The sequence below is a fragment of the Acipenser ruthenus genome, chromosome 5, assembly GCF_902713425.1.
Source record: "Acipenser ruthenus chromosome 5, fAciRut3.2 maternal haplotype, whole genome shotgun sequence".
NCBI lineage: Eukaryota > Metazoa > Chordata > Actinopteri > Acipenseriformes > Acipenseridae > Acipenser > Acipenser ruthenus.
Window position 1 is genome coordinate 16,904,577 of NC_081193.1, and position 26,042 is coordinate 16,930,618.

Here is a 26,042-nt window from a genome sequence, read left to right on the forward strand (position 1 = left end):
ATGAGTCATTCAGGACCAGCAGATTTTCACCGCCAGCTTTCCTCAAGAACTTCAACTAATCATTGTGGATGGTCCAGTGTCATCCTGGCTGCCCATGGCGGCCCTGTCCCTTATTGATTCTATGATGGCTGTTGTTTCTAAGTATTAATGAAGTATTACAATCTGTAATTCATATTCATATTCTGTAATTCATATTCACGATTGCTCTCCGGGTGCCTGTGAAGTAGATTTGTTGATGCCCTACACTTTCCCAGCTACCCGTCCATTTCAATAGAATACCTACCCATTGATAATGGCGCTTTGCATAATGAACTTAGAATTATAAATGTAGTATTGTAATATGAGATGCCTCTATTTTGATGTCACTCACTGAAATACTTAAAGAATCTTTTCATAACGAGACAAGTAGACGCTGTTGTATTCTGTAGCTGTAGTCAAAATAAAAAAAATAAAAACTTTAGGGAGATCTGCAGTCTATATGGTGTGGCCTTGGCAGAAATGAATAATACTTTAGACCTACTGCATAATTTTTCAATACTCAATTCACTGGAGACAGAAACCTGGCATGGGTGGAGGCTCCTTACATTTTGGTACTCTGCAATTAGTTGCATCCTGTTTGAAAGCTATGAACGAAAAGAAGTGCCACATTAGCACTGTTTATGAAGTGCAATTGTATGTTGGGAAAATGTATAGTAAAACAAATCTCCTTATTAGAAAGTAAGATTGGTCCACTTCCTTGCTATAATGCAAAATCCTTTAACCCTTGTTTGACCTTTGTTTCTGAAAATATGTAGGTAACCCTTCGGCCATTCTTCTCTTGAAAGTGCTGTTAAATGCCCTCATTAATGAGTGGCCAAGATGTCACATGTGATGAAGAATGTCATTTAGTAAGAGAGGCAAAATGAATTTGAATTAGGACCAATATACAGTGCCCTTGGCTGTGAGGCATTCATATTTCATTTTAAAGCTTTTCTTTTTACCAGATGTTTAAGACTAGGGTAGGGAGTGATTTACTTATTAGATTCTGTGACTGTAATTTGAAGCAATTATTGTGCTTTGTTCATGTACCAATTAGCTGAACCTTGGTCGACTCAAGGGGGGGGGGGGGGGAATAAAAATAGAAACGGCCCATAGAAGGGGTCTTTGATAAAATATGTGCCCAGAACTGAATACCGTCTCCCTCACAAGTATCAAAATCGGTACCCAGGTCTCAGATCTTTTTGTACGTTGTGCACCCTGTTTATACAAACCAAAACTAAGTACTAAATCTTAAACCATTAATGAGAACACTCCTCTCTATATTAAGGCTGCTACTTTTACATTTTCTTTTGTAAAGGTGCATATAACCTGTGGTAAACTCAACTGCACCATTTAAACGATGTCTGGGGCCATGTAAAGAAAAAAAAATACTGGTATAATAAATGAATATCAGAAAAAACAATACCTTTCAATTGGTCATTTAAGATCATTTCACATTTACACATTACACACTTTTCTATTAAGGTAGAAAAGTAAACACATAAGAAAAATATATTTGCACACACATGTGCTTCTGTGTTGGGAAGTACAGAGCATTCAAAAACCTCATGGCTAATTAACATAAAGCTCAATCTTAAAGAGTAGCTGTATTCCGAAAAAATATGTCCCCACTTGTTGCTACAACTGTTTAAATAAGGTACCTCTAATTTTTGTTTTCATTGTTAACATCCTGACAACTTTTTACACTTATAACTTTAAAGTCTGTTTCAAAGCTCTTTTATACATGGCCACTCTAGTGCACTGGGGTTTGAGATCTGTCCTCTAAATCACTGCAGGAAGAGCGCTGGCTTTTCTGTTCCGTACCACATCATGGATCGTTATTGCTGTATAACCTGTTTGACAATGTGGTTAGTGATCCTAATTCACCATCAGTGCACTAGAACACACACACACACACACACACACACACACACACACACACACACACACACACATATATATATATATATATATATATATATATACAGACGTGCTCAAATTTGTTGGTACCCTTACTGCTCATTGAAATAATGCTTCATTCCTCCTGAAAAGTGATGAAATTAAAAGCTATTTTATCATGTATACTTGCATGCCTTTGGTATGTCATAGAATAAAGCAAAGAAGCTGTGAAAAGAGATGAATTATTGCTTATTCTACAAAGATATTCTAAAATGGCCTGGACACATTTGTTGGTACCCCTTAGAAAAGATAATAAATAGTTGGATTATAGTGATATTTCAAACTAATTAGTTTCTTTAATTAGTATCACACATGTCTCCAATCTTGTAATCAGTCATTCAGCCTATTTAAATGGAGAAAAGTAGTCACTGTGCTGTTTGGTATCATTGTGTGCACCACACTGAACATGGACCAGAGAAAGCAAAGGACAGCATGGTAAAGGTAAAGGCTACAAGACCATCTCCAAGCAGCTTGATGTTCCTGTGACAACAGTTGCAAATATTATTAAGAAGTTTAAGGTCCATGGAACTGTAGCCAACCTCCCTGGGCGCGGCCGCAAGAGGAAAATCGACCCCAGATTGAAGAGAAGGATTGTAGAAAAAGAACCAAGGATAACTGCCAAAGACTGTCAGTTTCTGATCGCACCACCCGTCGCTTTTTGAGCGAAAGTGGGCTCCATGGAAAAAGACCCAGGAGGACACCACTTTTGAAAGAAAAACATAAAAAAGCCAGACTGGAATTTGCTAAAATGCATATTGACAAGCCACAATCCTTCTGGGAGAATGTCCTTTGGACAGATGAGTCAAAATTGGAGCTTTTTGGCAAGTCACATCAGCTCTATGTTCACAGACGAAAAAATGAAGCTTTCAAAGAAAAGAACACCATACCTACAGTGAAACATGGAGGAGGCTCGGTTATGTTTTGGGGCTGTTTTGCTGCACCTGGCACAGGGTGCCTTGAATCTGTGCAGGGCACAATGAAATCTCAAGACTCAAGGCACTCTGGAGCGAAACGTACTGCCCAGTGTCAGAAAGCTCTGTCTCAGTCGCAGGTCATGGGTCCTCCAACAGGATAATGACCCAAAACACACAGCTAAAAGCACCCAAGAATGGATAAGAACAAAACATTGGACTATTCTAAAGTGGTCTTCTATGAGTCCTGATCTGAATCCTATCGAACATCTATGGAAAGAGCTGAAACTTGCAGTCTGGAGAAGGCACCCATCAAACCTGAGACAGCTGGAGCAGTTTGCTCAGGAAGAGTGGGCCAAACTACCTGTGCAGAAGTCTCATTGACAGCTACAGAAAACATTTGATTGCAGTGATTGCCTCTAAAGGTTGTGCACAAAATATTAGGTTAGCGGTCCCATCATTTTTGTCCATGCCATTTTCATTTGTTTTATTATTTACAATATTATGTTGAATAAAAAATCAAAAGCAAAGTCTGATTTCTATTAAATATGGAATAAACAATGATGGATGCCAATTACTTTTGTCAGTTTCAAGTTATTTCAGAGAAAATTGTGCATTCTTCGTTTTTTGTGGAGGGGTACCAACAAATTTGAGCACGTCTAATATATATATATATATATATATATATATATATATATAGTAATGACTTGGTAAGAATGGAAGTGTGAAACAGGCGTTCTTCAAAAGCAGCAATCACTTTTATTTTGCATTAAAGAACAGGCTACATACTTCTTAGCAAGACAGGTTACTTCTCCAGCTCTCCACTCCTGTCTAGCATGCAAGCTGCCTCTTACAGCCCACAACCCGTACAACATTGCAGGTTAACCACGACCAATCAGTGGCCACTATCAGCCCCACTCCCCCTGGCTCCTGCAAGGTACATATAATGATCCTGCAAGGTTGCACCAATAATCCAATATAGGGGAACAGTGTCTGCAGCAGGGTAAGTGCTCCTACGCATGGGAAGCACGGTCGCAGACCATGCAACTTTGCTCTGCAAAGCACTTCAAGCACAGGCGCATGCACAAAGTCCCAGTGACAGCCTTTTGTTACGATATATATTATTAGTGATTGTATTAGAGGCTCATATATCATCATTTGATCCTCGACTACCTTTTTTCTATATGGTCTCCTTTTCCAAACATAGATGAAAAAATTATGATTTTAAAATGTTGACTGCATCAGGATACACAACATAAAAGCTTGGCTGTTGAATAATTAACTGGAATGTCATTGAGTAAAACAGAAATATATTGGGGGAAAAGAAATACAGACGTTTCAGCAGTTTAATATTAGTTAATGTTTTTTATTAACATTTATTATCAGTAAACTAAAGGGAGGTATTAACACTGTTGTAGAACAAGCTTTTCTGAATTTGCTGTGGGACAAATTAATACATGAAGTGTTTCTCCACTGCAGTGTCAGCAAATGTTATTACTGTATTTATATAAACCTTTATAGAAACAAAAGAGAAATATTTTCAGTAGAATAAGATTTTGTTCAACAAATCTAAAACACAATGATAATACCAGTATTTGATGTTTTTCAGTTCAAATACCTTACACAAAGGATGCAAAAAATGCACACCATTTAATCAAAAAACAAGTTCTGTTATATTATACAGCAGAGAAAATGCCTTGAAAAGGGCTCATCTCAGCCAGTTAAAGTATGTTCTGGGTTTCACAGTTTAACCTTGTGAGGCGAGTGACACTGGTAATATATAAGTGCTTGTGCCGTAATACTTTCCTAAAATAATAATTCACTTTGAGAGACTTTGACTATAGTTCAGATTGCCATCACATTATAAAACAGCAATACAAAAATGAACGCCTAAATATTAGAAATGTTCTCATTAATTCTTCCTATTGTGCAATAATACGTACATAAAAAAACCAATCAAATATCATAATATACAAATACAGAATACAAATATGTTCTAAATGTTTTACATGTATGTGTTTAGTCTTTGACCAGGTAATCAACCTGGCAACACCTGAGAAAATAAAGGCAGCTTGTATTGGTTGCCAACAGGCCCTTATACAGTGATTCCAGTGAAAAAGACAACCCATTCTTCACAAAAATAATTTATTTTAACACATTTTTCCATTATTCTTATTTTTTATTTTAGCTTTTCTCTTCACATTTTTTAGTAAACAAAAAAAGCACAAACAAAATCTCAACGTGTTTTGACAGAGTCTTAATCATGAGTAAACTTAATTTGATACAGAGGAACACCCCTTTTTTTTTTACACTCAATTCTCCACAGGCGATTAATCACCTTTACGTCACAAACCTTCAATTGACAACCAGAACAATCAAAAACAACTGAAATTAATAAGTAATTAGGTACAGAAATGACAACAGAAGGCAGAAGACCATACTTTTTATATTATTTTAAACACTCAATCTGTACGTCAACACAAAACTTTTCATACCACTAAATATTCTTTTACTAAGTTACTTTTTTTCTTTTTACTCTGCAACTTGAATAATGAACAGAGGTATACACTGTATACATACAAACATACATTCTACAAAAAATACCCATATTTAAAGTCTTCATTAAGGCCATGTGGTGGAACAGAATTAAAAATAATATCACAAAAGTTTCCCTTCTCAAGAGTTGTTTGTCAGCTGAGCCATCTCTTAAAAGGTGATTAATCACCTGTGGAAAATTGAGTGTATAAAAAAGGGGTGTTCCTCTGTATCAAATTAAGTCTACTCATGAATAAGACGAAACGCGCTGAGATTTTGTTTGTGCTTTTTTGTTTTCTAAAAAATATTTGAAGAGAAAAGCTCAAATAAAAAATAAGAATGATGGGAACAATTTGTTAAAATTAGTTAAAATTCAGCGCAATAGACAATGCAGCCATGCTCCAGTCACAAAAGCTATCCCTACTATCAACACATTAATATCCATAATTCTATTTATTTAACAGTTGGCATTTAAAAACTTTAGACACGAAGTTGTTACATGTCTTGCATCCCTAAAAAATTAAAAAGTAAACATTTTTAAAATCATTACTGAATTAAACATTTTACCAGCGTTGAAAAATCTATATGTAGCGATCAATTTATATATATATATATATTATATATATACACACACACACACAGTATATATAGCACTGTATTCATCCTATTTTTTCCTTTTCAAGCTCAAGTAAAAAACGTTTGTGTTTTTGCTTTCGTCACTTAGTTTAGGTTTATCAGAGGTACATGAATTAAAACTGTACCTCTAAACCTAAGTGAATTCATGCAAATCATGAAGGATTGCCATACAATTTAACATAATTAAACAAAGCAACGTCTTCCTCTTAACTTAGCAATAACTGAACTATGCAATTTACAGGAATATAAACAAACAACCAATGCATAAAAAATAAGTTTATTTCAGAGATAGTCTCGTTTAGAAAATCTAGAACCTGGTTGCCGGTCTGAAAAGTAACTGGAATCTCTGTACTTGTTCACATTAGCCTGGCCTAAATTAATCACATTTCAAGACATTAATTTTCAAGATCTCTAATGAGTTTGTTTTCTTGGGAAACTACAAAATAATTAATTTACTGAACTGATCTGAGTGGAATGGAACTGCTGATTGAAGAAATTCAGAGACTGACAGATGATAATTATAGTAAAAGGCTGTTTTATGAGATAAGAAACAGGTTTATCCTTTGTGCCAATTGTGCTGCACTGTGTGTTGGTTTTGTGATGTGGAAGCCGAGGGCTTAGGACCACCATACTCCTTTCATGTGTGACTTAAACTGGATTTGAAGTCAAGCATTCAGAGATGTAGTGTGTGTGTATTACCAACACACCTATTTCCATTAATATTCTGCATTTTGACAGGTTTGGTAAACTTAATTTGTTGACTCTAAAACAAGTATGTCGGTACATCACGCGCCATTACAAAATAAGAGCCGAACTGTACATGTAAAAATGTAAGTCTGACATACCTATATACTCAACAACAGACAAAGGATAACAGTTAGATGTATGTGTGACATACACAATATGTAAGCCCCACTATATTCCACAGCAGGGAATAATAAGGCAAACAAATTAGTTTAAATAGTATCAGTGATGTGTAATTTTTCAATAACGTCAGGACGTGTGATGCAAGCTAACTGCAGTCTGTATTACTTCTTCGTCTTCGCTGACAGCAGTGTCCAGGTCCTTGTCTTTGCGCTCCACTTGTTCTTTCACAAACTCCTCCTGTATCCTCTCCAGCTCCTGCAGCTCGGCTGTCAGCCTCTACATGTGAAACTCTCGTCTGTTCTTCAGCAGCTTCATAGGGAAGGGATTCATATCATTAAATGCTATGTTCATTAGTTTCCTAAAGACAGAAGATACAGAGAAAACAAAATGCCACTGATGAAACAACTGCAAAGTTAAAGGACCTGGGAACTCTGCATTTTTCCCCCTTTCAAAAAACACACAAATAAATAAACAATAAAGTATGGGCCTGCCAAAATTAAATTCATAAAAAGACACAAAAAGACAAACATACACACTTGAGAAACAATGCAGTTTTTTTTTTTTAATTTAGTCATTGCCAATTATTTTTTATTATTATCTCCCCAATTTGGAATGGCCGAAGTGTGTGCCGTCAGCCGACCCCTTTTTTTCACACTGCGGACTTGCCATGCAGCCACCCAAGAGGTACAGCGTCGGAGGACAACGCAGCTCTTGGGGAGCTTACAGGCAAGCCTGCAGGCACCCAGCCAGACTACAGGGGTCACTGGTGCGCGGTGAGCCGATGACGCCCTGGCCGACCTAACCCTCCCTCCCCCCGGGCGGCGCTCAGCCAATTGAGCGTCGCCACCTGGAAGCTCCTGTCCTCGGTCGGCAAAGGAATAGCCTGGACTCGAACTTGCGACGTCCAGACTATAGGGCACATCCTGCACTCCACGTGGAGCGCCTTTACTGGATGCGCCTCTCGGGAGCCCCACACAGTTCTAACAGGAACAAAAAATTTAAGTCTGACATACAAAGTTGTTACTTGCTAATTTTATAACATAATTGTTTAGATATTGAACCCATTAACTTCTACAGTGTATCAATCTTCAGGTGGTCCAAATCAGTCAATGGCCCCGTCTCTGCACAGCCGGCACTGCTTGGATTCTTGTCTAATACTGAAGCATGAATGGCTGCATCTAAATGAATGTGTTTGTATTTCAGGTTTCGTGGCTGGGCAGAGGAGAAACATGGTGATTTAATCAATAATTCCAATGAAAAGGCTTTGAGAACTAAATGGAAACATATTTCTGCTGCTTTACAGTCATTGTGAGAAAGCTCTGCCAAATTATTATCATATAATCCCAGTTATTACACTGAAAATCAAGAGAAAGCAGACTGATTGATCCAGTTCCGTGCTACAGTATAACAGAAAATACATGTTTTCAGTAAATAAAAGGCAACATAACCTTGGAATTATTCATCCTTAGGATAACTTATTTTTACTACTAAGACCTAATGGCAAGAAAATTCTGTTTTTAATAGGATCTTAAACGGCTGGTTTCACAAACTACAATTAGCACTAATTTTGGACTACCTTACCTAAGATAACAATAGGTAGTCCAGGATTAGTGCTAATCAGGGCCTGTGAAACCAGCCAATTGACCTACCAGTTAAATTGTTCAACACTTTAATAATCTGCTTGCAAACTGTTCATTAAACAGCTATACATACAGTACATCTGTTTTCTAAGCTGCAAAGAGGACATTATGTGGGTCTGTGAGGTGGGGGCTCCATTACCTGTAGGAAGTGAATGGTAAAGAAAGACTTACGGTTTCATAGTGGATGCATGGTAAAGCTCAGTAAACTGCAAAATCACTGTTCACATTTACCATCATCAAAATGGTACAAGACAGTTTACTGAAATCACTAACTTTACTAGTGGTTAAAAGCATGGCCACTGGAGTGAGTGAGATGAGTGTGAACTGTTTATACAGTCTGTGATTGACAGCAACTGGTCTGATGCGTCTGCTGTACATTATCATCATCCTCATTCTGCCTCACCTGCCATCAGAGATAGTTTTGGAGAAAAAACTGAGGTATTGGTAGATTTCCAGATAGTCGTGAATTTTTAGAATGTCCTCTTCATTGTACTTAAAGAGGGCCAGTGCATAGCGAAATATCACCTGGAAACAGAAAGAAGGAAATACTGTTCAGGTTAAAAAAGAAGGATACTTTCGCTCATCAAGTCGTCACTGGACTGAGCCCTTTTATAATTAATTATATTTTACTTATTTCCATGTTTTTCATTTTTACTCTCTATAACTCTCTAAAATGTCATTACTATAATTTAAAATAATTGGATAAGCTGTTACAATGTAAGTGTGACATACTGTGCACATGTTTGCAAGTTAAGACAATTTTTCTCAACAATTTGTGCTGAAAAATGTATTAAGCACGTTTCAACACAGTTGGGTAAGTGTGGGTGGTGTGGGTGGTGTGGAGGGGGGGGGGGGGGGGGGGTATTAAAGGATCAATTACTAACACAGCCGGCGCTGTACCTTTGTGCCCTCATAAAGGAAAGCGTCCCACACTCTGAGCAGGATGTCACTGACCAGACTTTCCACGAAGACCACCAGGAACCAGTTGAAGGTGATGAGGGAATGATCGATGCTGTGCTCCTTGAAGTGGGCCGACAGGCGAGGCATCTTCTCAGCAAGAAAGTCACGGAACACCCTCTGATCAGCCTGCAAGGAACAAAGAGTTCTGCTTAGAGCAGCAGGAGTTGCTCAGCTGTTAGAACAAATAGGGACTATGACTGCGTGAATTAGCACATCCACAGTACTTACTGGTGAAGCAAAGGGGATAGCATTAAAACTCAGCTATAGGCTGACGAGCAATGTAACAAATATTTTAACATTTTCTTAGCAATAACGGAGAGACATGGACAAATTAGCCAATTTCCATAACAGGTGCCTTTGGAAAATAGGCAAAAACTGGTCAAACAAAATCTCAAATAAAGACCTCCACGAGAAGACCAAATCATCACAGATACAAAAAGAAGAAGACTGAGGTGTATAGGCCACGTACTCAGGATGGAACAAACCCATATCCAGAAGGTAGCTCTGCAATGGATACCGCAAGGGAAAAGAATATGAGGCAGAGAAAGTTGCCTCAGATCGAGAGGTGGCAAGGGCTTGTTGCATACTTGTGTCCCTGGAGGGAAGAAGAGGGTTCACTGCTTTGAAATCAGTTGTTGTACATACTGTACCTGAGAGGCAGTGAGGGTTTTGCTGTAGTAGTCTTGTGGCATTATGATTTCAACAACAGCCACCAGACACCAGAAGGCATCCTCTTCATCCTTCAGAACTAAAAGTGCAATAGCTGCCAACCTGCAAGAGGAAACACACACACCACATGACTCCACTGGAAGTGTGCTGCTAATATTCAGAAGAAAAGGGGGACACATAGGTGTGCCAAGCCACATTTTTACACATTTTAGGCCCTATTTTGAAATAAATTTTCAGAGGAATTTGATGTATGAAACTAGCAAGAAATTATGTAAATTATACACTTATTTGTATTTATTATTATTTTATTTCTTAGCAGACACCCTTATCCAGGGTGACTTACAGTCGTAGACGAAAATACATTTCAAGAATCAGTATAAGTATTAATACGATTACGATTCAATAACGGAACAGATAACAGTGTCAGTGATAGTTACATCAGGATATAATTAAATACAAAATACTACAGATTAAATGACACTCGACAGATTACAGTACTCTAAAGTACAGGGTTAAATGCAGTAAAATAGGGAGCAGATAAGAGCAAGTAAAGTGCATTTAAGGAAGAGTGATTAGTGTCTAGATGGAAAAGGGGAGTTTCTACAGGTGCTGTCTGAAGAGGTGAGTCTTGAGGAGGCGCCGGAATTATTTTTAATCTGCCTGAATATGGCCACTCGTGCTTTCCACCACAGTTGTCTTTACAGTTGTGTAGAATATTAAAGAACATATCTGGGCCAGTATATTTGTGATTCCAGAAAAAGATATATCGTACAGGGGAGGGATGAGTAGCTAAGAATACACAACACAGTTAACAACCACTAGGTGTCATAATTTCTCAAATCAATAAATAAACACTGTTTGCATGTGTATTCTTATTGCTATTTATAATACAACAACACATTGCTCTAGTATAGTGTCCTGGCATAGCTACCTCCAACGAAGTGCTCTAAAATGTTAAACACCGGTAATGCTGCCATTACCTGTGGCTCTGCTTACCGGTAATAGGCATTATTCTCTGTTTTAGAAAAGGATAAGTTATGCTAGTCCATGTCCAAGAAGTACAAGAAAGTGTTTTGTCTTTTTTGGCAACACCTTTTACTACTTAAAATGAGCGAATGGCATTAAGAACTTTCACTACAAAAGGTACAGTACCGGTTGACGCCCTGGCAGTAGCCGATGGTGGGGTTTTGCCAGGAGAAGGCTAGCAGAATGCGCTGCAGCTTTTGGACTGCGTCGGAGGTGGGCGAGGAGAAGTGCTTATTGGTGGTGAGGGTGCGGTGCAGGTCCAGCTTGATCTGCCACGAGGGCGGGTGCTCCGACACCTCGCAGTGCTTCCTCAGCTCCTGGTAGCGATTGGGATTCCGCTTCCTATAGAGCTGCATCCGTGTCCTCACGATCCAGCGCCACACCTGCTCCCGGTACTCCACAGGGATCCCACACCGGATCAGGCCCTTCAGCTCCGGGGAGGGAGCCAGCTGGTCCAAGGGACGGCTGGCCAGGTAGTTAGCCCACCTGGTCCGCAAAGGCTTGTCCTCCATCTCATTGTTGCGCAGGTTGTTGGAACGGATCTCCAGGGCCTGGATTTTGGCCAGGAGCTTCACGTCCTCTACTTCATAATCAGGAATGGTCTTGAATCCATAGTCGTCGTACTCACTGGGAAGGAACAGAAAGTTAAACAAGGATGTTGGTAACATGCAGTATTCACATATTCCCTAAATTATCATACAACATTGTATAGTAGGTGCATGGCTCCAGGTTTTTGTGATTTAGTTATGTGTAATGAACCTCTATGTTAAGTTGTACTGTTATATTTCTAATCAGTCCCCTCTGCCAGCATATTCCTCCCCATCGCTGCAGGAGAGCATTGAGTTAGTTAGTTGAGTTGGAACAGTTGGCGGAGAGAGACAGAGGGAGAGAAGGGAGTGGGCTGCAGTTTGACGGTTAGGAGGAGGTAAATGTGTTTGGAAGCCAGTACAAGAACCAGGAAAGGGTTATGTGTAAATGGTATATGTGCCTGAAACTAACCTGCCTAGGGTTATGTATAAGGCCCTGTGTAAATCGAGATTTCACGAACTGCGCAGAAATTGCGAACTTAGCCCAATACCGTGATTTTTTCAATATTCTTATAATTATTATTTGTATTTCATACGATGGAGGTAAGCTATTCTGTATGTCCTGCAATGTTACTGCAAATCATCTCTTGACAGGCATTTAGATTCAAGTATTCACTGAAAGAGAAAGGCGGAAATCCAAGAAACCAAAAACATGAACTTCCATGTTCCAAAAGTCCACTGAAAACCGTGAAGCACGAAACACATTAAATTTTGACCTGACAGTGATGTTTGTTTGCGCAAATATCCCTCTTGAAAAACTGGACAACCAAAAGTTACGTAATTTCTTCATACTGAGTGTAGCAAATGGTGGAGTAATTCCTTCATCAGCCCAGCTGAGACGTGAATACTTACCTAAAGTTGCCGACTATCACAAGCAGGAGATTATGGAATTAGTAAAACAGTCTGGTTGCTTGTCAATGGTCACAAGTCGACTGATGCCCAATAGCAATATGTGTTTCACATTGTATTTGTTTTGCAGGGCCTAAATGGTGAACATGCATCTGACATAGAACTGAAAGCTGTCCTTGCAGATACACTTTACCTACAGGCTGTTAATGACAACACCGTTTCACAAGCTATTGTAAAGTGCTTGAATAACTTTGACGTTGATTTTGAAGATGTCAGTGCATTTATCAATCTATTTGCTGTATAAAAAAATAATAATAATCTGTACACATAATTTATAAAATAGTTCTGAGCACAATCTGCAAAATAAGACACTTTACCCGTGATACTGCCTTGAATTAAAAAAAAAAAAAAAAAAAAACCACACACTATTTTCACAGGGCCTTATGTATGAACAAAGGATCCTGGAGTTTTCTAAATAAACTGTAGACTTGCTGCAGCCTCTGACTTCTTTTTGGGCATATATACACCTTCACTGCCTAACATCAACCCTTATATATGGTCCTGGAATTGCAGTGTTTATTGACGCACATTGCTCTTTATGTGGTTGGTTAGGGAGCAGTTCAATGTCAATCCAATCTTTGACCTTTCTTTTTGCCTGCTAAGGTGTGCAGTGGTATTGTGATGTGGATTACTATACAGTTAACAGCAAGCTCATTTCAGCTGCTTGCATCAATCGCTCGAACAGCAGAACAAACATTTTCTGTTCAATTTACAATCAATACTATTCAATCTGAGTTCCTGTGCAGCTGTTAAGACTACAGTAAACTCTACGAAAGGAATTTCTATAATATTGACAAAAACAAACTGAGAAAATAATCATGAAAAATAGGAAATGCATATAATTTGCACTTCTGTTCTAAACAGACCATGCAACAAAACAAAAAGAGTTTTTGTTTTGTTTTGTTTTAAAGAAGTGACAAACAAAATATATATTTTTTTCAATTATTAAATTATCACATTAAAAGAGCAGGGCACATGACATAGAAAATCATAGACAGCAAAGCCCAGAAACTACTGTAAGTTCCAGCTCTTTTTTGGCTTTTCATTTGCGCACCTATTAGATCACAATTGCAACAAACCAACATTAACATTTTGATCCTTTGCTTGTTTTGGTATTTCAGTTCGGGATATGAGGGTATTATATGAAAATGGAACTGGTGAAGCTTGCAATCACATCATCAGTTTAGCAATAGAATTGCATTTTAAATATCTGAATATACTTAGTAACAAAAAAACAAGAAAGTAACCGGGGGGAAAAAAGTTTTCGCTGTGAAACCCCGGTATGGAAATGTCAGTACTGTCTTACCTGACAGGGTTGAGTTTAAAGACATCCTTCTTGTCTCCCTGCAGTGAGTCCTCAATGAGCCTTTTCACCATCTCCTGCTGACTGCTGTCCAGCCCTTTGCTCTCCTGCAGCCTGCGCAGCACGACCAGGTACTTGCTCTCAAGCTGGCAGTTTTTGGCCTCCAGGTAGGCACACTGCAACACAAAAGAGAGGTTTAGGGTTAGGATTAAAACAAAACACAGCAGCTGGTGAAAGCAGTAACCCTCCCACAACCTCCCACTCATTTCCAAGACAGGGCAGTCCAAAGGCAGAGGGTTTCTACACCCTGTTACTTTTTAACTGGGTTGAACTTGTTTATTGAAATGTAAAAATGAACCTAGTGCATTTCCAAATAACTAATTTTACAGTTCTGATGGAGCCATTCCAATTATAATCTTGCTTCTGCTCCTTAAATTAATTTGATTTAATAATCCTCTTCGCTGCAGTATTCACTTGTTCCCTTGTGCTGCTTATATTAATTACAAGACTGCTATTTCCTACAGTGCAATATGTGTGTCACCCGAGTGCTTATGGACACTGTGGCTGTGAAGGGTCATTTCTTTGAAAGTTAAACTGTTGTGTACAATACATGTTTTTTTTCGATTACGATTCGGAAATCAAAGCGTTTATGTTTTTGGCAATTTTAGCAGTTTTAGCATAACCTGCAACTGAAATTATATTTATTTATTTATTTATTTTTACAATTTTTGCTATTTGGTTCTTCTTTAAACCAGAGTCACCCTGGTATCAAATGTGATACCTATTAATTCAAGTGCTCCCAGAAATCCTGAAACATCTCTACTGTAGTACAATAGTTTTTCATGTCACAAAAATGGTCTGATCCTAAATATATCTAAAATAATTTAAAACCATTGCCAATCAGACCAGATAGATAAAACATCTAATTTGCTGCAATCATACCAGCCAGTAGCTGTTTCATTGCACAGTGCACTCAGGGGATATCACTATATGGAGCCATGACGCAGGCACTAGGACAGATCAAGCACTGATACAGAAACAGCTACAACTTGACCCACCCCAAAGAACACATTGGGGTCAACAAGATTAAACATTAATTTAATTTGCAAACCAGGCATTTGTGTTTTTGTGAACAGTGCCCTACATTCACAGCACTGTACTTCACGGGGCGGAGCTATGCCACCTGATAGTGTTTATTGACAGAGTTAGTAAACATATACACATGGAGAGAGGGGCTCCGCCTCTTCCAGGCCCAACATTTACTTGATCGATAGACACGATAAACAAGAGGGGGGCCACCGTCTTTGAGGTGACCCGACAAACGAGAGGGGCACCGTCTCTGAGGTTACCCGACATACGAAGAGGCTCGCAAACCGGAAAGAAAACATGAATTAGTATTGTTAACACAAAAGAGGTTCCGGCTCTTCCTGACCCAACATATACAGTAGGGGGGTTCCGTCGCTGAGGAGACCCGACAAACAGGAGGGGGGCCACCGTCTTTGAGGTGACCCGACATACCAAGAGGGGCACCGTCTCTGAGGTTACCCGACATACGAAGAGGGTCGCGAACCGGAAAGAAAACATAAAGTTAGTATTTGTTAAAACATATAATGCGAGGTGTTCCGCCTCTTCAAAGCCCAACATAATAGAAGGGGGGTTCCGTCGCTGAGGAGACCCGACAAACAGGAGGGGGGCCACCGTCTTTGAGGAGACCCGACAAACACGAGGGATGCCACCGCTTGGGGACCCTCACATAGAGGCATCAGACCTGAAAGAAGAATCCCAAAAGAAACATACATGCAGATGGAAGGGTTTGGCCGGGGGTCCCCTCTGACTCATGGAGAACCCTCCTCTATGAGGTCAATGAAGCGGAGCTTAACAAAGGGTTGGAGAAAGTGGAATCACTAACCCCCCAAAAATGGACCCCCGGCTCCCTGCTGACGCAACAGGAAGAAAAAGAGAGAACCGCCAATGCATAAGAAAGAAAAAGAGAAAACATTTAGACGAAAGAAAACAAACACTTAACGTGACAAAGGGGTTAGTAGACTGTACCCTAATGACTATGTGAAGACCCTCTGCACAGTGGAAAGAAACCCCCCCCCCCTTTCTTTAATTTTATTTCTTAGGGGGAAATCTTTGGTGGCTCAGGCAGAAAGGTCGTCCCCACTCCGGACATACTAGCAATGGACTGATGTGCGGAGGATATTTCAGATGATGAAGAATTAATATAACTTTCAACTGCTGATGAAGTCCAGCACCCCATATTTTTAATTAAATGCTGGTTAATGTTGGCTTTTGCGGCTGAAGTGGCTGCCCCTATTCTAAAAGAATGAGGAGTGTAGAATTGTGAAGGAAGACCTGCTCTGGATACCACAGTGGAAAGGTGTGTTGAAAACCAATGCCTTGATACAATGGACTGGCTTGAATTGATAAACAAAGGGTCTGAGGATGAAATGGCTTTGCGTTCTGCAATGTACTTCAACATGGAAGTGAAGGGACACAGAGGAGAGTTGATCTTAGAAAGCTGAATACATTGTCCTTGCCGCAGTTGATCTGTTTTTGAAATGTGAAGAAATAAGATGAAATGAGAATCTGGGATGAGCTTGAGGTCACTGCAGCGGATACCTAGGGTAGGAAAGCTGGCAATAGAAGGAACTGTATATTCAGAACATCTCAAAAATCCAAAAAATGCAGCTAGACATATGACTTCCATAGTTAAATCATCAAATGGAGAAAAACAGCCGTGGCGGAGAATTGAAATCAATTTACTGAGAATGTCTATAGAAATAGGCAGGCGAGCAGAAGAAGGAGCCAGAGAGCACTTGGAAATTCCTCGTAAAAGGAGACGAACCGCTGGAATTGATAATAGAGTTGGGAAATTGATGGACATCAAGCGAAATTGATGCTGAATTCCTGACAAATATAGTCTGATTGTAGGTGGTGCCAGATGTAGAGTCCTTTGCGTGCACTATGAACGCCATGATCCAGTCCTGGTTGAATGGAGTAGGATTAGTCCTACTTTGTAAACAAAAAGTTACATAACATGCCCAACCTGTAGAGTACGAGGATCTGGTAGATGGGGCAAGTGCTGATGCCATGTAATCTTGAGCTGAATTAAGAAGTTTATTAATAGTTGGATTTAGTTGAAAATCAGCTGACTGAACTGTGGCGTTGCTGCTGGATATTGAGGAGCTGAGGGCAGCAAACTGTGGAATTTGGAAATCTGTAAACGGGAAAGAGCATCAGCTGCATTATTAAAAATGCCCGGTAGGTGGCTAGCTTGTATTAGGAAGTTATTAGAGACTGAAATCCATACTAGCCGCCACAGCAATTGCATTATAAGAGCAGAGGAGGAACGTCCTTTATTTATAATATGCACTGTAGTTGAATTATCACAGTAAAATAGTATTGATTTCTTAGACCAGAGATGACCCCATAGCTGGGCAGCTGCTACTATTGGGTATATCTCTAGCAGAGCTGTGGATTTTAGATGAGGAGATATGTTCTCGATTTCCTCAGGCCATGTACTGCAAAACCATTGACTATTAAATAGACCTCCGAATCCCAGAGATGAGGCATCAGTAAATAAAGCCATATCGTGAGGAGCTGAAATGAAATCATCATAAAACATAGAGAGACCGTTCCAGTGCTGAATAAGCGCAGACCACATTTTAATATCTTTCCTAGCTTCTGAAGAGATATTTAAATAGGAGTCCAGATTTTTTGCTGTTGATGCCAGCGCTAGCAGCCGAGATATAAACGTCCTCCCTTGTGGAATGATACGTATTGCAAAATTAAAGTAACCCAGCAATGAAAGCAGTGCCCGTTTTTTTAATTGTTTTACTGATCTGAAAATCCTGAATGAGCAAACGAATGTGGTTAAGTTTAGACTCAGGCAGGCGGGCTTCAAACTTTTCTGTATCTAGAATGATTCCAAGGAATTCCAAAGAATGAAGGGGACCGATTGATTTTTCTTCTGAAAGCCGAACGCCAACTTCAGAAAATAAGCTTTTAAGATTGGAAATCGCTTCTGCTGGTGCATCTGAAGGAGGAGAAATTACTAAAAAATCGTCCAGCAAGTGGAGCAAGAACGGGACATGATAGACATTAAGAAGGATCCAGCATAATGCTTCCGACAGGGTATCAAATATCTTCGGGCTGCTACGGCAGCCGAAAGTCAATTGAGTGGCAAAATAAAACTTCCCTTCCCAGCATATACCAAACAGGCGACGGAGAGAAGGATGGATTGGCATTACTTTAAATGCGTCTGATATGTCTGCTTTTGCTAACCAGGAACCAAGACCTGCTAATTTAATTGAATGTATTGCGTCTGCAATAGTGATGTAATGCAGGGAAAATTGATCTCGGGGAATTAATGAGTTAATGCTGCTGGTGCTTGACCCCCGTGGTGCTGATAAATCAATAATGAGACGCTTTTTTCCTGACATTTTCCTCGTGGCAATGCCGATAGGATTAATTCTATATATTGGAAAAGGAGAAGCTAAAAATGGACCGACTATAAATCCTTTTTTAATTTCTTTTTCGATGAGAGACTGCACTGATTGTGGATCTTGAGTCGCTGAATAAAGATTTTTGCTTTGGAACGAGGAAGAAGGAATTTGAGTAAGACCGGTTGAAAAACCATTTTTTAATCCGTCGATCAGGTAATTAATTAAGTTACTATCGGGATGATTCTGTAATTTACTTGATAATGCCAGGATGTTTATAGGAGTAAAGACGGTGAGCATCGGGCAAAGTCACTTGCGTTTTAAAGGGCAGATTGTATTAACGTGAGCGTCACCACAATTGCTGCACATGTGGATAAAACTGCATTGCCTATTCGAACAGAAGCCAGTATTGAAATTGTTAAGAAATAAATAATACCGCCAATTCTCCACAATCGACTACTCTATGGTCCAAGAATTCCGAAGTCGTCATTAATAGTGAAACAAGATTAATGTCCTTACCTTCGAGAATGACACGTCTGATTTGTGGAGATATAGTGTGACGTCTCGTTGCAGTTGGAGAGGAGGATCCGTATGTAGATGCAGTAGCGAGGTTGTATATTGGAGGATCTGCTTCGCTGGCTGAAATTAGGGCTGGACCGGAAAAAGCTGTAGGCGGCGCTGCAGCATTTGATGCTGAAATTAATGACTGCGCTGTAGATTGTTTTCCCTGTTCCATAACAGACACCCTTTTTTCTAGACAGTTGAGAACTGACCGAAGATAGAGTATCGGAAAAAGGCTGCATAAATGATTTTATCTCGTTGAATATTTGCGAATGTTGGATTTCGATGGCTGGCTGCTGGTTAGCGGTGCTAGTTGTGGGGGTAGTTAGATCCGGAATAGACTGCCTGCTGTCTGTTTTAGGACGCTGAATGGCTGGGCGCGGCTGATTATGTTTTTTCGGAGGAAAGACTGGTTCTGCTGAGACTGAATTGCAATAGAGAATGAAAAGAGACTCTCTATCACTCCCTGCCGGAATCGCATTACCATTTTTAAGGAGGGTTTTTATCAATTTATTCATGGGCCAGTCCTTCCAAAACAATCGATCCGGAGGGGCGTCCTGAGGCCGAAGACGCTTGGATCGTCGCAGATTCGATGTTTGGGTGGCAGGAACGGTAGGCAACATTTGTACTGGAACCTGGTCGAGAGCCTGATCAGGAGCCTGATCAGATGTAACTGAAATAGCAGAAGTGGAGAAAAAACGGAGACTGGATGGACCCTGGATTGAAGCTGAAGGAGAATGATCTGTTAAGGATTGAAAATCCTGGGAATCCTCAGAATCCGGTGACAACTGCTGTAAGTACTCCATTATTGAGGTACGCAAATGTAGATGGGTCTTGAAATCGCTTAGGTTTAAGCCAAAAACGAAAAAAACACAAGACAGCGAGGTAGAGGTGACTAATGTTTAAATAAGGTAGATTTAATTGATGACGGCAGATGATAGGTTGTTGGTGCCTAGCTCCGCCCCCTGAACCCCACTGATAGGTTAACATTTGTATTTAGAATTCACTACATATCTTTCCAATTTGCTTTCTGCATCTACAGAAGACCTAGATTTGGAGATGAAAGGGAAACATCCCAGTCAGTCTGATCTGTTCATTCTGGGAGACTGGAACTGGCTCAGTTGCTAACTTCTCTGTGGTTTTAATTAGTAATGCATGAACACACCCGAGGTTGCTGACCAGGCTAACAGCCAGCCAGTCAGAACTACTATGACAGTCAACTAAGAAGAAGAAACAAGGAGTGAAACCAAGTAGGAGTACAAAGAAAATTATAAAAATAAGGGAAGTACAGTATAAAATGAAAAAAGAAAAACCACAAATTACTAAAGAGAAACATAACAGAGGAAGTATCTCTGCAAAAAAAGCAAATAATTGACCAAAAATACTGACTGCCTATGTCTATTTATGCAGATACTAGACTACAATAACAAGGTAAGAAGGTATGTGGAGGAGTGGTTAGGGCTCTGGACTCTTGACCCGAGGGTCGTGGGTTCAATCCCAGCTGGGGGACACTGCTGCTGTACCCTTGAGCAAGGTACTTTACCTAGATTGCTCCAGTAAAAACCCAACTGTATAAATGGGTAATTGTATGTAAAAATAATGTGATATCTTGTAACAATTGTAAGTCGCCCTAGATAAGGGTGTCTAAGAAATAAATAATAATAATCAAAGTATATTAATAAACATGGTAAACCCAGGTAAATTATTATAAATGCATTGTATAACCATGGGAAAAGCATGGGTAAAACTGCAGAAATACTGTGGTTAAACAGGAGGCCAAAGGAATGCTTTAAACTTTTAAAAAGTTACCAGGATGTGAAAATGATACAAAGTGAATCTAAAGTTGTTTTTTTTATTTTGTTTTGTTTTTTGCGTTAGACTGTGTAAGAATAGTGCCCAGTAGGTCACCAGCTTGCGTCACTACATTAGAACCACTTGCAATCCATGTGTCACTAAGCAGTTTGCTTTATCATAATGTACCAGCATGCTAGTTGTTCTTTAATTTACTTTGGCTTCTTAGTGCAGACAGAGATGTCTCTAGGCGAAATCACAGATCTCATTGTGGTTTTGTGGTTAAAGCTATAAGAAAAAAGAAATAAACGAAACTCATTACTATTACTATTAATCTGGGGCCTAGGCTATCAAAGCTGAAAATAAGATGTTTAGTATTAAATAAAGTCACTTATATACAGTGCCTTGCGAAAGTATTCGGCCCCCTTGAACTTTGCGACCTTTTGCCACATTTCAGGCTTCAAACATAAAGATATGAAACTGTAATTTTTTGTGAAGAATCAACAAGTGGGACACAATCATGAAGTGCAACGAAATTTTCTGGATATTTCAAACTTTTTTAACAAATAAAAAACTGAAAAATTGGGCGTGCAAAATTATTCAGCCCCCTTAAGTTAATACTTTGTAGCGCCACCTTTTGCTGCGATTACAGCTGTAAGTCGCTTGGGGTATGTCTCTATCAGTTTTGCACATCGAGAGACTGAAATTTCTGCCCATTCCTCCTTGCAAAACAGCTCGAGCTCAGTGAGGTTGGATGGAGAGCATTTGTGAACAGCAGTTTTCAGTTCTTTCCACAGATTCTCGATTGGATTCAGGTCTGGACTTTGACTTGGCCATTCTAACACCTGGATATGTTTATTTGTGAACCATTCCATTGTAGATTTTGCTTTATGTTTTGGATCATTGTCTTGTTGGAAGACAAATCTCCGTCCCAGTCTCAGGTCTTTTGCAGACTCCATCAGGTTTTCTTCCAGAATGGTCCTGTATTTGGCTCCATCCATCTTCCCATCAATTTTAACCATCTTCCCTGTCCCTGCTGAAGAAAAGCAGGCCCAAACCATGATGCTGCCACCACCATGTTTGACAGTGGGGATGGTGTGTTCAGGGTGATGAGCTGTGTTGCTTTTACGCCAAACATAACGTTTTGCATTGTTGCCAAAAAGTTCGATTTTGGTTTCATCTGACCAGAGCACCTAATTCCACATGTTTGGTGTGTCTCCCAGGTGGCTTGTGGCAAACTGTAAACAACACTTTTTATGGATATCTTTAAGAAATGGCTTTCTTCTTGCCACTCTTCCATAAAGGCCAGATTTGTGCAGTATACGACTGATTGTTGTCCTATGGACAGAGTCTCCCACCTCAGCTGTAGATCTCTGCAGTTCATCCAGAGTGATCATGGGCCTCTTGGCTGCATCTCTGATCAGTCTTCTCCTTGTATGAGCTGAAAGTTTAGAGGGACGACCAGGTCTTGGTAGATTTGCAGTGGTCTGATACTCCTTCCATTTCAATATTATCGCTTGCACAGTGCTCCTTGGGATGTTTAAAGCTTGGGAAATCTTTTTGTATCCAAATCCGGCTTTAAACTTCTCCACAACAGTATCTCGGACCTGCCTGGTGTGTTCCTTGTTCTTCATGATGCTCTCTGCGCTTTAAATGGACCTCTGAGACTATCACAGTGCAGGTGCATTTATACGGAGACTTGATTACACACAGGTGGATTCTATTTATCATCATTAGTCATTTAGGTCAACATTGGATCATTCAGAGATCCTCACTGAACTTCTGGAGAGAGTTTGCTGCACTGAAAGTAAAGGGGCTGAATAATTTTGCACGCCCAATTTTTCAGTTTTTTATTTGTTAAAAAAGTTTGAAATATCCAATAAATTTCGTTCCACTTCATGATTGTGTCCCACTTGTTGTTGATTCTTCACAAAAAAATACAGTTTCATATCTTTATGTTTAAAGCCTGAAATGTGGCAAAAGGTCGCAAAGTTCAAGGGGGCCGAATACTTTCGCAAGGCACTGTATTAGCCTTACACAGTGACGATACTGCATTAAAGACTTGTAGGTAAGGATAATATATTTTTTGAACATATATGTTTTTTCACAATGGTTAAATGGGTACAGATCTGTCACACAGCAAGCTGTAAAGCACATACCTTCATCAGGAGGCCCTTCTCCTCTTCTGAACTGTTCCTCCACAGCTTAGTAAGCTGGTAGATTTCAGAGTTGAGGAACTTGTTTAGCATCTTGTGCGCCTCTATATCGTCCTAGTAAACACAGTAAACGAATGAAATCAGAACACAATCTGTGGTTGTACTTAAAACATTTCTACTGTGAGCTCTACTTATTAAGAGCACAGGTTTGACCTAGTCCTGACTGATCACTGCTTTTCTTTGCTTTCATAATTGTACTCATTTGTACCCTATAAAACACTGTTTGAAAATCGCTGGGATACGTAAAAAAAAAAGTGTGGCTAACTAATGTCAATTAATACACTGTACAAAAACAATATACTTGTTTTGTTCTAATAACAAAGAAATAGAAGAAAAAAATAGTTGGCCAACTGATCACGTGTCTGGAATTATTATTTGACTTTATATTAGTGGATTTAAGTTTTGCTAATAAGCAGATAACTGGTCTCCTAACTTTTATCAGAGAGCAGTGTACCCCCTCATGCCTAGTAGCCTGGGGTTACACAGGGATCTTTTTTTTTTTTTATATATACAGTATGTTTATGTTATTATAATAATTTTTGCTGTTCATTGTAACATCACATCAACACTGTGCAAGCCTGACCTATAGAGTACAAAATCACAGTAACGTGATACAAAGTACATTCGAACTTGTCGTATCTGATCCTGTAAGATATGACACCATCATTACCCAATGGACCTGTGCCATGTGTGACTTACATATGCTGCTACCAACTGAATGGTACTGATGGAAACTGACCAATGCACATTTTATTATGGGTCTAAAACCGTAAATTCAGCTCTTAGCAGGTCAGAATTTGTACTCGCTGTCACTTCACATAACTGCCCAGTTTAACCATTGTAAATAAAAGAAAAGTAAAGGATTCATAAAATGACTGTACTGTTAAAAAGCATGCATCCTTGTTGTTGTTTATGTCTCAGGTTAACACACACACAATGTAAAAAAAAACTGTCAGATTACTTTGGCATACACTGAGAAAGCACGTTAAGAACTGATTGGAATGCTGTTTTGTAAACTGAGAAATACTGTACTTCAGTGCTTGTGCAGTCATTTTCACAGATTTTTTTGTATAGAATACATGCTGTGTCGTACTTTGGTGTTTTAGGCACACTGATGTACCTGACGTTGTTCATTTATAATGCCCCGACGTTAATAAAGAAACTACAATATACTAAAACGACTTCCTCTGAGATACAATATTAGTATATATTCGCTGGACCCCTGGACCGGTTCTACTATAAATGAATCATTCTTAGACTGGAGTGTCTGCTCCAATGCTAATAAAATCTAGTTAAGATGTCATGTTTGTAATGCTTATTGGATGCAGAGAAGGTGCACAATACTGTATGAGACGCCCCAGCAGCGAAAACACGGATCAGTTACTTTACTGCTTTTTCACATCATGCAGGATTACATGGTGGTCAAACAAAACCAAAAAAAAGAGTGTGGTTTTATCCGTGTTTCTTGAAACAAGAGTTGACGTACTTCCCATGGCTGTAATGTAAAAGTAACTTTTAAAATAACCTTGAGGTGCTCAATCTTCTCCTGCAGCCTGCAGGAGGTCTCTGTGCCCATGGAGTTGGCTACGGTACGCTGGGGATCAGCCATGCAGACGGCCACCTGCTCGGAGAGCTTGAGGATGACTTCCTGCTTGGTGTTGTTCTTCTCCATCATGAGCTGCACGTGCTGCTGCAGCTCATTCACTTGGCAGTCCTGCATGGCCAGCCGCTGCTCCAGCTCCTCCTTGTCTTTGAGCAGGGCCTCCAGGCGGCCGTCCAGGTCCGCGATACACCTCTCTTTGTGCCGCACCAGTTCCAGCCGCTCCTGCTCCCCTGCTGCTGCCAGGAACTGTTTGCTGGTCCTCTTCTCCTGCTGTGCTGCCTCCAGGGCCTTGTGAAGCACCAGCTCCTGATTTCAAAACAAAAACACTATGGTCATTTACTCTTAAAGGTGAAGCTTCATGAGCTGTGTTGGAGGTCCCGTAAATAAATTATACTGTAGGTGGTCTCTGAATAATGCACCTGTACTTTCTTTGTAATCTGAACCAGGTGGGATCAGACCTGTTCAGATGATTGTTTGGAGTACTGGTAATAAACTGTACCATACTAAAAATGCCTGGTATAGTATTTGTTTTAGGTTTTTGATTCTTGCATTTCCTGAAAAATCTGTAATATCCCTTTGAATAAAAAAATACTGTTTTACTTATCATATAAGAACAGCTGTTAACATCATGCATTTAATTACAGTTATGGCTACAGGTAAATTCAAATAGTCTACTGTACAATGCAATAGTCTACTGTACAATGCAATTTTCCCTAAAAAACAGCCTGTTGCAGTATTTATTAGTAGTGCATATGAGAAAAGGCTCTGAAGCTCTGCCCTATATTATACGTCAGTGGCCTTAAAACCAATTATCAGACATTATTATTATTATTACTATTTTGTTTATTTTGCAGACACCTTTATCCAAGGCGACTTACAGAGACTAGGGTGTGTGAACTATACATCAGCTGCAGAGTCACTTACAACAACGTCCCACCTGAAAGACGGACCACAAGGAGGTTAAGTGACTTGCTCAGGGTCACACAGTGACTCAGTGGCTGAACTGGAATCTGAGCCGGGGACCTCCTGATTACAAGCCCTTTTCTTTAACCACTGGACCACACAGCCTACTATTTCAATAACAATGTCCTTTTTTTAACCAATTATAAAAGATGAATTCAGTGAAGTGTTTTTAGAAAAGACCAGCAAAATGACTGAAAATTCTGCACACTGCCTGCTGGTGGTCATTTTTCAAACCATTCAGGAGATCAGCTTAACTTGTGTGTTTTTAACAGGCTCAAAAAAGACCTTGTTTTTGCAGCTCTGTTCTTTGTACTCTGAAAGAAGAAAACAATGGTAATGCAATAAAAGTACCAAACACTGGAAATACTGTCCCAGTATTACAATAATAATGAGCAATGGTGTCTTGTAAAGTGGTTTCATTAGGACAACCGTGTCTTTAA

The 26,042-nt window shown here is 39.6% G+C and overlaps 1 protein-coding gene across 2 annotated transcripts in view; it reads right to left on the reverse strand.

Annotated features, from left to right (window-relative positions):
• Positions 1-4,224: 4,224 nt before the first annotated feature.
• The window catches only part of LOC117962865 (TBC1 domain family member 2A-like), a 57,767-nt gene continuing 35,949 nt past the window's right edge, over positions 4,225-26,042 (reverse strand). The window contains exons 5-12 of one of the 2 annotated variants that reach the window (XM_059023735.1): positions 24,562-24,945; positions 22,980-23,090; positions 14,024-14,196; positions 11,348-11,848; positions 10,177-10,297; positions 9,521-9,652; positions 8,970-9,091; positions 4,225-7,284 (exon numbers count right to left, since the gene is read on the reverse strand). In XM_059023735.1, the coding sequence (XP_058879718.1) occupies positions 7,203-7,284; positions 8,970-9,091; positions 9,521-9,652; positions 10,177-10,297; positions 11,348-11,848; positions 14,024-14,196; positions 22,980-23,090; positions 24,562-24,945 (1,626 nt within the window). In that variant the 3' untranslated portion in view covers positions 4,225-7,202. Of the gene's footprint in view, positions 7,285-8,969; positions 9,092-9,466; positions 9,653-10,176; positions 10,298-11,347; positions 11,849-14,023; positions 14,197-22,979; positions 23,091-24,561; positions 24,946-26,042 lie in introns of both variants that reach the window. The other variant, XM_059023734.1, reaches the window with a different exon arrangement.